The sequence below is a fragment of the Rana temporaria genome, chromosome 1, assembly GCF_905171775.1.
Source record: "Rana temporaria chromosome 1, aRanTem1.1, whole genome shotgun sequence".
Lineage (NCBI taxonomy): Eukaryota > Metazoa > Chordata > Amphibia > Anura > Ranidae > Rana > Rana temporaria.
In genome coordinates, this window is record NC_053489.1 from 527,118,077 (window position 1) to 527,136,548 (window position 18,472).

General features: G+C 43.8%; 1 protein-coding gene across 3 annotated transcripts in view; it reads left to right on the forward strand.

Moving 5' to 3' along the window:
- ARFIP1 (ADP ribosylation factor interacting protein 1) overlaps positions 1-18,472 on the forward strand; it is a 140,036-nt gene that overhangs the window by 77,005 nt on the left and 44,559 nt on the right. For all 3 annotated transcript variants that reach the window (XM_040331914.1, XM_040331915.1, XM_040331916.1), the window contains 2 exons: positions 3,216-3,331; positions 13,548-13,769. In XM_040331914.1, the coding sequence (XP_040187848.1) occupies positions 3,216-3,331; positions 13,548-13,769 (338 nt within the window). The remainder of the gene's footprint in view (positions 1-3,215; positions 3,332-13,547; positions 13,770-18,472) is intronic.

Here is an 18,472-nt window from a genome sequence, read left to right on the forward strand (position 1 = left end):
GCAGGGATGCAGGGTGATGAGAACAAAAGATGATCAGGACAGCCGCACTCTAATCCAACGTAATTTTAATGTAAAAAACTGGAAACACACTACAAGTCACAGCAATGGAACCTAGGACAGCTGACGCGTTTCACACTAACGTCAGTGTTTACTCATAGCTGATTTTTCATAAAATTAACCTCTAATACATATATCAATCCTATCCAGACATGTAATCAAAAACAGGTGAAATTGAAAATGCAATTAAGGACTGCCAAAGCAATCCAATCAGGACTAATAAAAGCCTGCTGTAGTGGAGGTCATGAAGACCTTCTATTTTATAGAGATCCAGAGTGGGTGCGGGGCGCTTAGAGATGTCATCTCTCTGCTCCCCCGGCCGCTGGCTTGTTGATTGGCCAGGCGCCCACAGAGCCGACCATCTGACTGCCCACTCTCTGACTCTCACTCGCCGCTGAGCTGCCCGCCCACACACCTAGGCATCGGGCAGCTCACGCTGTCACCAGCACGCGGAGCCGCCCTCTCAGGCGCCCGCAACTACCGCCCGCTCAGACTCTCACAGCCGGGTCACACACAGGCGGCACGACTTTGGGGGTGACTCGGCAAGGCGATCTCAAGATGACTTGAGAGGCAACTTGCAAAATGACTTCTGTATTGAAGTCAATGCAGATCGCCCCGAGTCGCCCCCTAAGTTGTACAGGAACCTTTTTCTAAGTCGGAGCGACTTGCATCGCTCCTTTTAGACTGGTTCCATTGAACAGAGCGGACCACGACTTGTCAGGCGGCTGAGTCGCCTGACAAGTCGCCCCTGTGTGATCCGGCCCACAAGTTCCGCAACTAAAACTATTTCTCTGGGGTGGCAATTGCCCCTGTTCTGAAGGCAATTGGTTCCACTAGATTTTAGTTGGGGGAATTGGAGTAAAGAGGGCTGAATACAAATGTACATCACTTTTCAGAGATATATTTGTAAACAATTTTGAAAACCATTTATTTTTCTTTCACTTCACAACTAAGTGCCACTTTGTGTTGGTCCATAACAAAAAATCGCTAAAAAATACATTTCCATTTTTAGTTCAACATGACAAAATGTGGAAAATTTCAAGGCACTGTAAATGGGTTGTGTTTCCTAGATGTTGCTGCCTGCCATATGCGACTTGGTTGTTCTTCGTGCTGAAGCATGCAAAACACCCTTTGCAGCTTAAGGGGGAGTGGTTGGGGCAAGATGTAACCCAGGTTAACTGCATTTTTTTGCCCTGAGGCCGCACCCATCCCCCCCACTCTGTGTACCTAAATTCAGATGAGCACACCACCTGCCCAGAAATAAAAGAAGCCGCTTCTTCCCTATCCAGTCATGTAATGCCACATGACGAGGGGAGAGCTGTCTTCACTCTCTAGCAGGTGCTGGTTCTACTGAGGTGGTATATTCTCAGTGGGTGCTTGTTCTGCCTGCTATCGCCCACCCACCCTGGACTGCTGATGGAGGAAGAAAAAAAAGAGAATTACCCCCCCCCCCCCGCTGTGTGTTCAGTTCTGAATTAGGCCCCTTTCACACTGGGGCGGGATTTGGCCGCTAGCGCTGCGGTATTAACCCCCACTAGCGGCTGATAAAGGGTTAATACCGCCCGCAATGCGCCTCTGCAGAGGTGCATTGCGGGCGGTATTGCCGCGGTTTCCCATTGTTTTAAATGTGAAGGAGCGGTATGCACGCCGCTCCAAAGATGCTGCTGGCAGGAGATTTTTTTTCTCTCCCGCCAGCGCATCGCCTCAGTGTGAATGCCCTCGGTCTTTCACATTGAGTATGCAGTGCAGGAAATTTTTTCAGGTGGTATAGCAGCGCTATTTTTAGCGATGTACTGCCTGAAAAACTCCTCAGTGTGAAAGGGGTCTAAGGCAAGTCATTCAGGCAACTAGATGATGGTTTGCTAATAAAGTATGGACGCTTTCTTATGGCAGTTAGTCCTAGTTCCACTAACCTGTAGGACACTGGCTTAAAACAAGTATGCAACGAAACCAGAGCTGCACCAGATTCTGAGTGCTTCAGTTTGAGTAAATATCACCCTATAGCTTGCACTTTTTGCCCAGTTGCACACAGATATAAGCATTTACTGATGTTTATACTCAGGATCTTATTGACCAAAAGATCCTGAGTAAAATGTTAAATGGAGACCTTGTATAAAGGTATGTAAAATATTGACCTCTCCCCCTCAGCTCTCCATCAGCTGGAGCCCACCCCCCTGCCAAGCTAATGTCTCCATTGCTGGCACCATTTTGTTTACGTCTTCAACAAAATGGCATCCAAAACCACAACTATGGGACAAATGTCACTTGCAAATTAGATAAACTACACTGAACAGGCAGGTGATATGAAGAAGGTGAGTGGGAGAGCCGAGAGGTGAAGAGGATCAAAGCCAAGGTCTGCCTGAGCCTGTCCTGCACCTGAGCAATGGAGGAGGTGAGGTCAGTTTGACAGCTCCAGCCAGGCCACACATAGTCTATGGGTGGGTCACTGTGGTCACCACAGTCCCCCCTCCACATCATACCCTTTACAAAGTCAGTCTGAAGGATTCCCCCCGTGCATGAGGAGAACTTTGTGGCCCCTGATGTAAAGATGAACTGTGGGGTTCCCAAAGCCCTCCCTTCCTGCAATTTTCCCACCCTGCCCCTCCACCCTAAACAAACCCCCCTCCCTGCCACACTACCCTAAAACGATTGGTAACATATATCGGCCGGCCATATTTCTAAGAGGAGGTTCAGGTAAATCTAGAGATGTTTGTAATTAAAAAAAAAAAAGTTTTCCCTTTTACAATTATTTTAATCCTTTTTTTTTTACAAAAGCAGTTCATAGCTGTTAGTCATGAAATCACAGATCATCCACTCAAATTTTAATTTCTGCTAATTAGATTTCCTTTTGAGCTTTTTTATTTTCAGCTTACAAACAGAGTATTTGCTAGATATTTGTACATTGAATGACCAGGGTGATGTTGTTTTAGAAACTTCTGCCAGTGTACATCAGTAGTAATATGTTGGACTTAATGCTTAATTTTCGCTTGCCTATTCATTTCTCTTATTGGCTGTTATATGGATAATTATGTTCCAAGTATCTTTCCTTTGTAGCACAGTGCTATTGTTGCAGATAAATGTTACTGGAAATCATTGAAAGACGTCTGCTTATTTTGTTTTTCATAACAAAGTTTACATTTTTGTTCTTGATTCTGTAGGTGATCGACAAAGTGCACAACAGAGAAGTGGTCCTGTTGTCCTTTCAGAAGAACCAAGGAGCACGGCTGTTGAAAAATTTGAGCTTGTAAGAAGATGGAGTTTAAACACTTACAAGGTGCGTATTGGACATTTTAGTGTAATCTAGGTTATATATAGGTTCACAAAGTGCTTACTGGTCAAAAATCTTCTTTATTTGACTGAATACCCTTTGGCTACAAGCAAATGGTGCCTTTTGTTCTCTGCTGACAGGTTTTAGTTTCACTGACCACCTAAAGCTATAGTCTAGTTTCAGTGTCCAAGAGAAAAAATCTCCTTAAAGTAGACCCTCCATTGTACCTCAAACTACAGCTGTTATTTTACTAAAACATGTTTTCAATACCTTTTTGTTTCTGCTCACAGTAAACAAAGAGTGCCCTACCACAGCCTAAATGCATTCTTTCAATGGCTGGGGCAGCAGAGGGGACAGATTAGATCCCTTTTTTGCTACAGCATGATGGTCGTATTTGCTCTGCAATTGTCGTTCATTCATTTAGCACTTTCAGTAAGCTGGCAGGGACTAGATCAGTTAGGGCAGTGGTTCTCAACATGGGGGTCGGGACCCCCTCGGAAGTGAAATGACTATTTGCCAGGGGTCCCTGAGTCCTGGGCTGTTCCTGAAGCCCACACAACTCTCCCAGCCTTCCGCCGGCACTGGCACTCATCCCATCCCTCCACCAAGGAGTAAGGAATAAAAATAGAGCATGCATGGAAGGGAGTGGAAAAGAGGGGGGAGGAACAAAGAAAAAGGGAGAGAAAGATTAAGAGAAAGAACAAGAAAGACAGCTAGAGAGAGGGATGGGGGAAAAAAACAGGAAATTAGAATAGAGGGGGATAAAAGGAGAACAAAGAGAGAGAGTGGTACATCCCAAAATGTACCATTGGGGGTTTTAATACTGTAGGAGTGGAAGGGACTCGGGAGCACTAAATGTCCGTGGGTTAGGGGCTCAAATTACTTGTCTTGCCCCGGGTGCCGACAACCCACGCTACGAAAATAATTTTTATTGTTGGGGGTCCCCACAACTTGGGAAATTTTATCAAGGGGTCACAGCACTAGTAAGGTTGAGAGCCACTGAGTTAGGGGGTTTCAGGTGCTACTTAGTCACTCCAGCCTTCAGAGCCTGCTCCAATACAGCTACAGAGCTACTGAGATGCTGAGCTAGACACTCCTGCTCCCTGCACAGCCCAGAACTCCAGTGAGCACTGGAGGGGCAGAGCAGAGAGTCGGTGACTGATGAACAAGAACTGAGCGATCAGCGTTTTTTGGGTGCAATAGCTGGGATCGGTGCTGCAGTCAATTAGGTGAGTATGACTGTTTCTTTTTTTCTTTTTTTTGCATTGTTTTTTTTTTTTTAATAAATACTTCTCTTTTAAAAAGAAAGTAGTTTATGCACAGATTGACATGAAGTGTTGGAAGACTAGCTGAGCAGTCATTTTGTAAATTTATAAAATAAACTGAGACACCTTACCTTACACCTTTTGGCGGTTTTTGGAGGATAGGAAGTTTAGGGTGAAGATGGGCGATCACTATTCCGACCCTAAAAAGGTGACTTGTGGGGTCCCCCAGGGTTCTCCCCTTTCCCCCCTCCTTTTTAACATCTACATTCGCCCTCTCCTTGCCTTGATAGCGGGGATGGGACTCCGTTTTCAGTCGTATGCTGTCGACACTCTCTTCCAGAATTTCGGCCGACTCTCCTGAGGCTAGGTTGATTGAGGGATTGGACGCCATCAAAAGATGGATGGGGCTTAATTTCCTTCAGCTCAACCAGGCCATAACGGTGCTGCGGTCCGGCAACATTACGCGAGAGGTTTAGGGGTTATCATGGCCTGACGAAGGTGGGGAGTTCCCTAAATCTGCATCTACGGTAAGGACGCTGGGTGTCCACATTGATGAGAGCCTAACCCTGGGACCACGCGTGGACCAGGTGGTCAAAACGTGCCACTTTAAAATGCGGCTGCTTCACCGCTTTCTGCCCTATCTGACTGATCAGGCCAGGAGCTCTCATCCTTCCGCATCTGGACTACTGTAACGGGCTGCTGGCTGGTTTGCCTCTCTACCAGATCAAACGCCTACAGAAAGTCCAGAATCAAGCAGTAAGGTTAGCCCTCAATCTGAGAGGCCACTGCCCGACCTCTGGGCACCAGGCAGCGCTTCATTGGCTGCCTGTGGGGCAGCGGATCAGATTCAAGGTTTTAACCTTAGTTTTTAAGGCGTTCAATAAATTAGGTCCTACTTACCTCCAGGCAAAATTGACAAGACATCTCACTGGCCGTTCATTGAGAGTGGCCACTCCATTCCGCCTGGAGGTCCCAAAGTTTAGATTAAAAAAGTGGGGGGGCAGAGCATTCTCGAGGTTGGGACCTAGAGAGTGGAACCTCCTGCCGTTGGCTCTCAGGCAGACCTCAAACCTGCTCCAGTTCTGGAATGGACTGAAAAGCCTTCTGTGGACTGAGGCTGGGTAGATGGCTGTGCAACAGGGGGTAGAAACTGATGGGGTGACCGGGGTTCTTTTTCTTCTCAGGGCTCTTTTTTTTTGTTTGTTTTTTCTATTTTTATTTGATTTATGCTATTTCTTTTTAATGTTTTAATGTTTCTTTGTTTTAACGGCTTTGATGTCTGTTGTGTTACTGTTATTATTGTATGTACAGCGAATGGCACCTGGTCCCGTCGCCGTGTAGCGTTTTGATACTTGTGATTTAACGCTTAACAAAAATATTCAATAAACCTTACACTCTCAATCACAAGTTCAACCTCTTTTTCGAATGTTTCAAATAGGGATGTTTCCACTTTGAAATTCATGAGTGAGGGTTGTAAGAACTGCCACTGCCACCATCAAAAGATAGCAATGCCAAATTGTGTGTTATTTTAAGTTAAATGATAATTGAGGAGCTAACTTTGCAGGAGTAAGAAGTAGCATTAAGTAGGGTTCACACTAGTGTGAATTGGATACAGGGTTTCCCCGCATCCAATTCGCATGTCAGGAGATTGTGATCGGCTCTCTAAGGAGCCGGTTCACACATCTTCAGAGCGGCTCCGGTGAAAATTGCACAGGAGTGCTGTGCGTTTTCTGGTCTGTTTCAGGTCCGAATTCAGCCAAAAATGAGCGCTGAAACCATGAACAGGGATGCACCGGACCCCTGCTGTGAGCCATATTTCTGGGCTTTTTATTTAATTTTTTTGTTTGGTCACCTAAGGGCATGTTTCTTTTTGTGGGTGGATTGATATGAGCAGATAGGGTAACTGCAATGATCACCAATTTTGACAGATATGGGTGGGTAATGAGTAACTGGATTGTTGAGGATGCTAATAATACAATGTTTACATCAATGGGCCTAAAATGATTGATGTAAAAAAAAGGGGGGGGTATTTACCACTTGCGTACCATGCTATAGCCCAGGGGCCTACAAAGTTTCTAAACAAAGGGCCAGTTTACTGTCCTTCAGACTTTACGAGGACCGGACAGTGGTCAGTAAAAAGGTCCCGAAATCACTGGGAAAAAATAATGCCCCGTTGTTTGTTTCAATGGAAGTAATTGTGCATCATCATTGGTGTCGTTGAGAGAAACTGTGTCCCATCGTTGGTGCCATTGGGAGGATAAGTGTCCCATCGTTGGTGCCATTGGGAGGATAAGTGTCCCATCGTTGGTGCCATTGGGAGGATAAGTGTCCCATCGTTGGTGCCATTGGGAGGATAAGTGTCCCATCGTTGGTGCCATTGGGAGGATAAGTGTCCCATCGTTGGTGCCATTGGGAGGATAAGTGTCCCATCGTTGGTGCCATTGGGAGGATAAGTGTCCCATCGTTGGTGCCATTGGGAGGATAAGTGTCCCATCGTTGGTGCCATTGGGAGGATAAGTGTCCCATCGTTGGTGCCATTGGGAGGATAAGTGTCCCATCGTTGGTGCCATTGGGAGGATAAGTGTCCCATCGTTGGTGCCATTGGGAGGATACGTGTCCCATCGTTGGTGCCATTGGGAGGATAAGTGTCCCATCGTTGGTGCCATTGGGAGGATAAGTGTCCCATCGTTGGTGCCATTGGGAGGATAAGTGTCCCATCGTTGGTGCCATTGGGAGGATAAGTGTCCCATCGTTGGTGCCATTGGGAGGATAAGTGTCCCATCGTTGGTGCCATTGGGAGGATAAGTGTCCCATCGTTGGTGCCATTGGGAGGATAAGTGTCCCATCGTTGGTGCCATTGGGAGGATAAGTGTCCCATCGTTGGTGCCATTGGGAGGATAAGTGTCCCATCGTTGGTGCCATTGGGAGGATAAGTGTCCCATCGTTGGTGCCATTGGGAGGATAAGTGTCCCATCGTTGGTGCCATTGGGAGGAAAAGTGCCGGATAAGAGCAAGCAACGGGCCGCATATGGCCCCCGGGCCACAGTTTGGAGACCACTGCTATAGCCGAATGATGGCTACACCACGTCCGGCCAGTTCTGGGAGGATGTCACATGACGTCCTCCCGTCATCGTGCCCCCTGTGGCATACTCTGTGAGTGCTTTGTCCTTGGGACACAGCTGATTACAGATCAGGGTAAATAGCCAATCACAGCTGATCACGATGTAAACACAAGCTGGTTATTGGCTGACGGCGTGAGTAGACCCGATAACCGGCTTGTGTGAAAGGGACATCTACACTGATTATCAGTGCAGACCCAACCATGCCTAACAGTTCTGCCAATCCGTTCCTCCACCAGAGTCACCTATCCATTTCTCCTTATCATTGCCCATTAGTGCAGCCTATCAGCTCACATTATTGAAGGGAAAAAATTATCTTTTTGCAGAATTTTATAGCAAACTACGGAAAACTCTATTTTTTTTTTTTAATTCTGTATATTTTTGTCTATTTGGCAAAAAATAAAAAGCCCAGTGGTGATTAAAAAACACCAAAAGGAAAGCTAGATTTGTGTGAAAATATAAACATTCCATATAGGTACAGTGTTGCATGTCTGCGCAATTCATTCAAAGTGCGACAACACTGAAAGCTGAAAATTGGCCTGTGCAGGAAGGGGGTAAAAGTGCCCAGTAGGCAAGTGGTTAAAAATGTAATTAAGATTTTAATGGGGAAGGGGAAGCAAGGAGGGCAAATACAGGCTGATTAACCGTTGGCATTAATTATGTTAAAATGATTGTTATTGTGACAATTTCTAGTTTTGTCTTAGAAATCAGAGGGGTTCTACAAAATGATCCGCTGTGTGTAAAATACATTTGGTGTGCCACACTTGATTATATCGAAAGCTTTTATTGGATCTACAAATCTTTTATATACATACAAGGTAATGTATTGTGAGTTGGAGATAAAATAATTTTTAGCAGGTTTCCCCAGCCTGTCCATTTCAATGGGTCCTCGGGTAAAACGCTTGGCTAATCATTCACAAGCTAACAGCAAACAATGTCTGCCTCAGGTTCTAACTTCTTGGATTAATTAGGCACTGCGGAGAAAAGTCAAAGAACAACTTCCTCACTGTGGCTCTAATAAGCAGTTCTATTCAGTTCTTTACTCCAGGGAACACACTGCATATCTTCTACATTTACTAACAAAAGAATCCTGACAGGCTTGATGAAACTGCCACCACCTGGGAGATTAGATCTGCACAAGTAAACACTGGTATTGGATTGATTTGTTCCACAGCAAGAATCCATACAGTAGTCATAGTAAGATCGTTATCCAGCAGTACTTCTAGTACTAACTAAATGCTGGCCATAGATTGAGTGAAATTCAGCCAGTTGAGCAGGGGCCAGCTAAATTTCGATCCATCTATGGCCGTTCCCGTTTTTGAAACGTCGATCTAATGTTTTTGCAGTCAAAATACAATCACAGTGGGCAGGATTCCTCTATCCACCTCGCTTGTGTACATAGGAGAAACTGTTTTACTTTTTTAAACATCCTTATGTGCATGGACACATGGGATAACATTGAGCTGCTTCTACAGGCAGTGTGCATGGACCCTTAGTATATAGCATAACCTGTATCTATTGGCAAAAAACACTGAATGTACAGTAGTTACCCTTTTACCCAAAAAATCTTTTACAGTCATGGTCTATGCACACTGGCCTAAAAAATGCTGCTTCTGCAGGAGTTGTGTCTGTAGAAGTGTCTCAATGTAACCCTATGTCACACAAAATATTGACACTTGGGGCCCAATTTGGACATTTTCACTTAGGGGTGTACTTTTGTTGCCAGCGCTTTAGACATTAAAGCGGAGGTCCGCCCCCAATTTTTTTTTTTAACCTCTTGACAACCGAGGATGTCCTCGACTTTGTGCGGTGATATCTGATTGATGCCTGCAGCTACAGACATCATTCAGATATCACCGTCTTCAGCCGCCGATTCTCTGCACAATAAAAATGATCAAAGCGGCGGTTCCACTGCTTGATCGTTCTTCTAGGCAGCAGGAGGGGACGTCCCCCCCCCCCCCCCCCCCACCCGCCGCCATCCGGTGCTTCTCCGGGTATCCCGTGCCATCGGGGGCCGGAAAGTGAATCGGTCGGCGCTGGCTGGGAAGCATAGAGATTACTGGTGACCAGATGGTCACCAGTAATCTCTATGACCATCGGAGGCCCGGGCGCGACGTTGTGACCCCGTACCCGGAAGAAAACAAAGCCGCAATCGCGGCTGTCTGCCTGAGATCGGTGATTTTTTTTTCACAATCTCATGCTTGTAAGCCTGGAGGAGAGATGTGGGGTCTTATTGACCCCCACATCCCTCCTATAAAGAGGACCTGTCACACGGATTCATATTACAAGGGATGTTTACATTCCTTGTAATAGGAATAAAAGTGATCAAAAAAGTAACAAAAAGCGTAAAAATATTTTTTTTTAAAAGTAAAATAAAAATAAAATATTTATTTTTTTTTAAAACGCCCCTGTCCCCGGTAGTAACCATTCTGGCACTAGACCTCCTCTAACTCGAAAATAGTAACCTGTAAAAAAAATTTAAAGCGTCGTCTATGGACATTTTTAAGTACCGAAGTTTGGCGCCATTCCATGAGTGTGCACAATTTTAAAGCGTTGACATGTTAAGTATCTATTTACTCCGCGTAACATCATCTTTCACATTATACAAAAAAATTGGGCTAACATTACTGTTTTGTTATTTTTTAAATTCATTAAACCGTTTTTCCCCCCCCAAAAAAAGGCGTTTGAAAAATTATTGTGCAAATACTGTGTGAGAAAAAAAGTTGTAATGACCGCCATTTTATTCCCTAGGGTGTCTGCTAAAAAAAATATATAATGTTTGGTTCTGATTAATTTTCTAGCAAAAAAATTGTGATTTTTACATGAAGGAGAGCAGTGCCAAAATAGGCCCGGTTGTAAAGTGGTTAAAAGCCAGGAGCTACAAATACTGCAGCTGCTGACTTTTAAAATATGGACACTTAGCTGTCCAGCACGCCCGCAATGTCGGCACCCGAGGCCGACGCGTGCCTCGGTCCTCGGATGCTGCCGCCGCAATCTTCGCGAAGGGAATCGGGACACGAAGCCTTGTGGCGTCACTTCCCGGTTCCCTATTGCGCATGCTGGAGTCGCGCTGCGCAATCAAAATGGTTCCCCCTGTCTTCTATCTCCCAGAAGACAGCGGGGGTGCGCAGGAAGTGGCATAGATTATCTGCAGAGAGTGCAAATACCTGTATTATACAGGTATCTGCACCCACCTTCCCCCTGAAAGGTGCCAAATGTGACACCGGAGGGGGGAGGGATCCGAAAAGCAGAGGTCCACTTTTTGTGTGAACCTCCGCTTTAATTGCTGTGTGTGGAGTTATTTTAAGGGGACAGCACATTGACACTGTTATGCAAGCTGTACACTCACTACTTTACATTCTAGCAAAGTGTAATTTCTTCAGTGTCGTCACATGAAAATATATAATAACATTTTTACACAAATGTTAGGGGTGTACTCACGTTTGTGAGATACTGTATATACTGTGTGTGTGTGTGTGTGTGTGTGTGTGTGCACACACTAAAAAACGAAAGGCTGTTTGTTTATGTAAAACGGCTTTTGTTTTTCTTTCATACAGTTTTATATTTAGCTTTGAGTTGTTAATAGATGTTATCTAATTCTAATAATGTCAATTTACATATACCATACTTGCTTTGTAATATTAACTAGTTCATTGTGTACTTGGCAGACGGTAGCATTACTCTGTCTACCACTCTTATTAACGATTTAGGGTTAAAGGGTAAGGCCCATGATGCTGGCAATCTGCTAGAGAGGTGGTATAGACGGAAGAAAACTACAAAGGGCAGAGGTTGAATTCCAGGTTGTTTAAAGAAAAAAAAAAGAAAAATCTTATGATAAGGGGTCCTGAAGTAAGGCTGGCCATACATTATACAATTTTCTTCTATAGATTTTAGGGCTGTGGAAATTAAAGATTAATTCCTCGATTAATTGTAAATTTTTTTGATCGATCAAATTCTTTTGATCGGTACTAGTGGTGCAACGGATCGTAAATGATCCGTGATACAAACGGGTCGCCATATGCGAATCGGCACACCACATGATCTGCGGAGCTCCGCTGCTGCCTCGGCCATAGGAAAGGCCGTGGCTTCGGCCCAGCTCCCAGAGCGGCGGCCATCTTGGTCCACACGGCTGCGGCCTAGGTGAGCCATGAGCGGCGCGTGGATGTCATCACCCGGCCTCAACTGCTCATGTTCGGCTGGCTTCTCTGGGAAGACTAAGCAAGCACTAATCTTCCTATACAGTGGGGGAGATGTGAACCATATTACAGTGGGGGAGATGTCTGTGGATATTACCGTGGGGGAGATGTCTGTGGATATTACCGTGGGGGAGATGTCTGTGGATATTACCGTGGGGGAGATGTCTGTGGATATTACAGTGGGGGAGATGTCTGTGGATATTACCGTGGGGGAGATGTCTGTGGATATTACCGTGGGGGGAGAGATGTCTGTGGATATTAAAGTGGGGGGAGAGATGTCTGTGGATATTACAGTGGGGTGGGAGATGTCTGTGGATATTTACAGTGGGGGGGGGGGGGGAGATGTCTGTGGATATTACAGTGGGGGGGGAGATGTCTGTGGATATTACAGTGGGGGGGGAGATGTTTGTGGATATTACAGTGGGGGGGGAGATGTCTGTGGATATTACAGTGGGGGGGGGGAGATGTATGTGGATATTACAGTGGGGGGGGAGATGTCTGTGGATATTACAGTGGGGGGGGAGATGTCTGTGGATATTACAGTGGGGGGGGAGATGTCTGTGGATATTACAGTGGGGGGGGGGATGTCTGTGGATATTACAGTGGGGGGGAGATGTCTGTGGATATTACAGTGGGGGGGGGGGAGATGTCTGTGTATATTACAGTGGGGGGGGGGAGATGTCTGTGGATATTACAGTGGGGGGGGGAGATGTCTGTGGATAATACAGTGGGGGGAGGGACGTCTGTGGATATTACAGTGGGGGGGGGGGAGATGTCTGTGGATATTACAGTGGGGACTATATATGGTGGTGATCCGAAAAATGTATGTGTGTGATAATAATCTAAATTAGTCGATTAAAAAAAAATCAATTGATTAAACACAACATTTTTTATCAGTAATGGCCCTAATAGATTTCCTTTAGATTTACCAAAACCATATAATAGAAGGTCAAATCTAAACACTATCAATTTGTATGCAATCAGGCAGGCCCCTCTACTACACAGTTGAAGGTAAATCTAAAGGAAATTGAATAAGAAAATGGTATGATGTATGGACAGCTTAAGCCTTTGGATGGCCAAGATCCCTGTTTTTCTTTTTTCATTGTGCCTGCAATGTATTTTAAATGTGTTTTTAAAAGGATGTTCCTAGAGATTTTGAACTATTTTTAACAAGGTTTGTGGAAGTGTTTTTGCATGTGTATCAAGCTTCCGATGTTTGTTTTCTGGACTGGGCAAGATGAGGAAAGCCGATCTATAGGAGGAGAGGAGTTCTAAATACACAAAAAGTACACTCATCTCATGTTTACAGGCACTACGAATTGGGTCCAAAAAAAAAGCTTTGTCTACTTTTTTTGAGCGTATTGGTGACTGACTGCACAAGTGAGAACAGGGACAGTTGAAACAAATGGGGCTTTGCACGTTCAGCATAGTCTGGTGTAATCGCATAAAGAAACAAGCTGAAAACCCTTAAGTGTGAATGGGAGCTAGCAAAAATGTGTTAAGAAACAAACTGATGCTGAGGAACTGTTTAATGCATATGCAACATGTACTTAACTTGCACTTGGTGTGTAAAATGTGTGTAATATTCATAAATGTTCTAATCACAGGTATGTATACTAATGCTACATATTTCCCCATGCAGTGTACACGCCAGATCATCTCAGAGAGGCTAGGCCGTGGCTCAAGAACTGTAGATCTGGAACTAGAATCACAAATTGAAATCCTGAGAGACAATAAAAAGAAGTATGAACATATACTGAAACTGGCACAGACTCTCTCCTCACAGCTCTATCAGATGGTGCAGACCCAGAGGCAGCTGGGAGATGCCTTTGCTGACCTTAGTTTAAAGTCTCTGGAGTTGCACGTAAGTATAAGCATGCTTTTTTTTAATTTATTTTGTAATTCACAACAAAATATTACACTTCAGACTTTCTATATAAATATTTGAGAAAATCTAAAGTTGGTGCTTTTTTTTTCTATCTCTCATATGCCGCGTACACACAACCGTTTTTTAGGGATGTAAAAAATGACATTTGTTTTTAATGTCATTAAAAACGATCGTGTGTGGGCTCCAGAGCATTTTTCACGACGTAAAAAAATGGCCATTAAAAATTTAGAACATGCTCTAAATTTTCACGTCGTTTTTAACATTGTCGTTTTAACGTCGTAAAAAATGGTCGTGTGTACGCGCAGCATTACAGTCTCTTTCCTTAACCCTTCTTTATTTTTTTTAATCTATCTGCCTTTCTTTCTCTTTCTCCCCCATTTCCTCTTCTTTTTTTTTTTTTTTTTACTTTCACTTTAAAGGACAAGCCTGTGTTTGATCCTGCCAGTGTCTATCCAAAACAGTGAGTAGTTGGCATACAAACTATTATTAACTGCCAAGCCAAGGCTGTCACGATGGGCACATCTAAGTGAGAATTTTGGGTCTTTAGGATGCCTGATTTTTACTGCCTCACCCCAAGCTTAACTTTTTAAGTTTTGTCTAACTGTTATTATTTTACTTTCTGTTGGTCACTATATGTTGCGCAGAACGGTTTTCTGAGGGAAATCTCCCCCAGGCAGGGACATGACAACAAAAAAGGGGTATTTTTGTCCGTGTCCCATGGGGGGGGGGGGGAGTTGAAATCTCTTCAACAGGGATGTAGACACTATATTAAAAAAATAAATAAATACAATACTTTACCCTCCTTGCACTATTTAAAAAAAAATAAAGACTTTTAGCTATATTCGGGTACATGTGTGTGTCTTTGCGGCGGCGCAGCGTATCGTATTTACGCTACGCCGCCGTAAGTCAGAGAGGCAAGTGCTGTATTCACAAAGCACTTGCCTCCTAAGTTACAGTGGCGTAGCGTAAATGGGGCCGGCGTAAGCGCGCCTAATTCAAATGAGGATGGGGCGTGTTTTATGTAAATGGGTGGTGACCCGACATGATTGACGTTTTTTACGAACGGTGCATGCGCCGTCCGTGTACATATCCCAGTGTGTATTGCTCCAAAGTACGCCGCAAGGACGTATTGGTTTCGGCGTGAACGTAAATTACGTCCAGCCCCATTCACGGACGACTTGCGCAAATGACGTAAAAATGTTGACGCGGGAACAACGGCCATATTTAACATTGACTAGGCCAGCTATTTGTTCGACTAACTTTACGCCGGAAAAAGCCATACGTAAACGACGAAAAAAAAATGCGCCGGGCGCACGTACGTTAGTGAATCGGCATATCTAGTCATTTACATATTCTACGCCGAACTCAACGAAAGCGCCACCTAGCGGCCAGCGGAAAAATTGCACCCTAAGATACGACGGCGTAGGAGACTTACGCCGCTCGTATCTTAGAATAATTTAAGCGTATCTGGTTTCCAGAATACGCTTAAATTTAGGACGGCGTAGATTCAGAGTTACGTCGGCGTATCTACTGATACGCCGGCGTAAAGCTACCTGAATCTGGCTATCTGAGTTAGGCTTTAAAAGGTAATACAGTAATTGTAAATGCGGTTTGGGAGATATCTTGTCTTTTTTCCCCTTTTCTGAATATGTTGACCAGTGCTCATATATCTGATGCTTGCTTCAGATAAGTTTATTGTTATACCAGGTAAAAATTTGCTGTTTTACAAAGTTAAATGGTCGAAAAAAGATACAAGTCCTTGTAATTCAACCAATAAAAGGGGGAAGAAAATCATACAATCCTATACCTACAGCTGATCCAGAAGAGGCAAAAAACAAACAGCAAAAGGGTTAGTCCTACGTGACCAGGTACCGCCGGCAGTACCTGGTCACGTGACAGCCCTACGTCCTCTCCGACCTGTGGAGCTAGCAGTACCCAGGGACCTGTACGTTCACCACAGAGGTGGGAGCAGATCCAGCCGCCCCAAACAAAAACCGCAGTGAGCGGTGACATATCTGCAGCCCCGGTGCCGGGAGGCACTTTTAAAGTAAGAGGCCACTTGGCTCCTTTTTTTTCATGTATTTCTAAAAAAATAAACAGTATTACACTATTGTTTTTTTTCTTCGTTCTTTTATATATTATGCCTGGGACGCTGAGAATGAGGTTCACACAAGTTATTTTCCTGTCAGCATGTGTGCAGGCACAATCCTGCTAAAGCTTTACTTGACTATCTTTTCCGGTAAAGTAGTCAAATATTTCTGGTAAGCGCATCCAATTGTTTGCGCACGTTTTGGGTGAAAGAAAATTACAATGTGGCATTATCACTTAAACAAGAATACAAACGTTAAGAATATTTGAATATCAATTCACTGTAATGCACAGATTGGGACTATATTTTAAGAGACACTAAATTAGCACTGCAATTGTGCTGATCCATTTTTTGCTATTTATTATTTTCTGTTCATATTAAAGTTATTATTGGTATATGTTTAATAATATTTTTTTTTTATTTGCACAACTATAGGGGACATATATATTTTTGGGATATTAACCTGTAGCTGAGCGCCCTCTTTATACACTTTCACCAATTGCAATCAATTATTTGCCAATGAGGAGCAGCTTTATATTCTATTTTAATTTATCTAGTAGTATTGGCGCTGATTATTTCCACACACATTGATTGGTGGAATACTGCAGAGATGGTTCTACTTATGGAAGGTTTTCCCCTCTCCACAGAAAAATGCTGGCGCTCTGTCAGAGTGACTATTGGGTTCTTAGTCGCCTCCCCGACTAAGGCCTGCTCTAGGATAAATCCTGGTGGATCCAAACTCCTTTCATTTATGGATGATGTAGGCCACGGTTCATTTGGGTCCTTCAATGCGGCAGACATTTTTCTGTACCCTACCCCACATCTGTGCCATGACACAATCCTGTCTCGAAGGTCTACAGACAATTCCTTGGACTGCATGGCTTGGTTTGTGCTCTGACATGCACTGTTAACTGTGGGACCTTATATAGACAGGTGTGTTTCTTTCCAAATCATGTCCAATCAACTGAATTTACCACAGGGGGACTCCAATCAAGTTGTAGAAACATCTAAAGGATGCACTGTATGTTTGGAATAACCACACTGAAGTATGGCTTTTCGTTTTTTCCCATAATCATACTTGCCTAGGTGGATGGAGCATCAGACTGATGCTGCAGCTATCCCCCGGAGTCTCTGCACCGAGAACCGAGTCATCGAAAAAATTGCTGATGGCTCGGTTCTCACTCCTCCCCCAGCAGAGTGATGTCCCGATGACGAGCTGCCTCAACTGATGGCAGTGACGTCAGCGGAGAGCGGACTTCAGACCGCTCTATGCTGAAAACAGGTCACAGGAGTCCAAAGCGAATTGCACTCCTGTCTCCCAGAGGAGAAGCCCAGCCTAAAAAGCTCAGGCTGGACTTCTCCTTTTAATGTTAATCTCATTTATTTTTATTTTTATTTTTTAACATATAAATCGGAGTCGGCTAGATTGTGATTTATGCTTATGAATACAGCTTTAGGCAACTAGCATGCATCCAATGCTTGTATTAACTGTATTATCAGGTCCCAATTATGTAATTTTGTTGTATAATTTGTTACTGTTTGAGATCTGTTTGTACTGTACTATCAGAAAAAAAAAAAAGCTTCCCATCCTCTTTTAATTTACACTGAGAAATACAGCTTTAGGCAACTTGCATACATCCGATGCTTGTACCTGTATTTTTAAATCTTAATTATGTAATGTTGTTGTATAATTTGTTAGTACAGTTTGTTACTGTTTGAGATCTGTTTGTACTGTACTTTTGAAAAACTCAGATCTTGTTTTTCTCGATTTTAGTTACTTACTCTGAAAGCAATTATAAAATATGAATAATTGCTTGCTAAACAAGTTTGACAGTTGGTTTATGAGTTAACAATTTGTTTAATTAAGCGGTGTCCTTTTTTTTTATTTTATTATTGACAAAATGTATTGCCATACAGAGTTAGTTTTCTACTGCAGCTAAAAGCACACAATGCTTTCCTATGGCCCCATTCACACACAACGTTTAGCTGCGATTTTGTTGCATGCGGTTTGGTGCAAATAGAAAAAATAGAATTGAATGCGTCCAGGTGCGATTTAGCGCAGCTATATGAACTTAACCGCAGGTAATCGCAGTCTTTTGTGTCAACTGCGGATAGCAGCGTGAGATAAAAGAACAGGAAGCACATCATAATCAAAAAAAATAAAAAGGGTTGCTATGGAAATAACTACCGCAGCTAAACGCGGCCGCATATAACCGCACGTAATCGCAATGTACAAATGCAACTAATCGCAGTGCTCAGAGCCTTGAATTTCACTGAAAATGTACATGCTTTTAATTGCGTCAAAACTGCCATCCGTCTGAAAGGGGCCTTAGGCTTCTTTCACACTGCCCACACCTCTGTTTTAGCATGCGGTCAGCAGTCAGTTTTCAGCAATCGTGTAATGTGCATTTCATCGTTTTCATTCATCTTTTCTTTTTTTTCACGAAGTGCAGCATATGGGCATTTTAACCTGGTTCACTTCACGTTTTTGGATTGCATGCAGTGCAAACTGGGCATATAGAAAACATATTTTTTTATGTGACCTAGTGGTGACTGGAATTTATCCAGTAGAGAAAAATGACAGTCATCA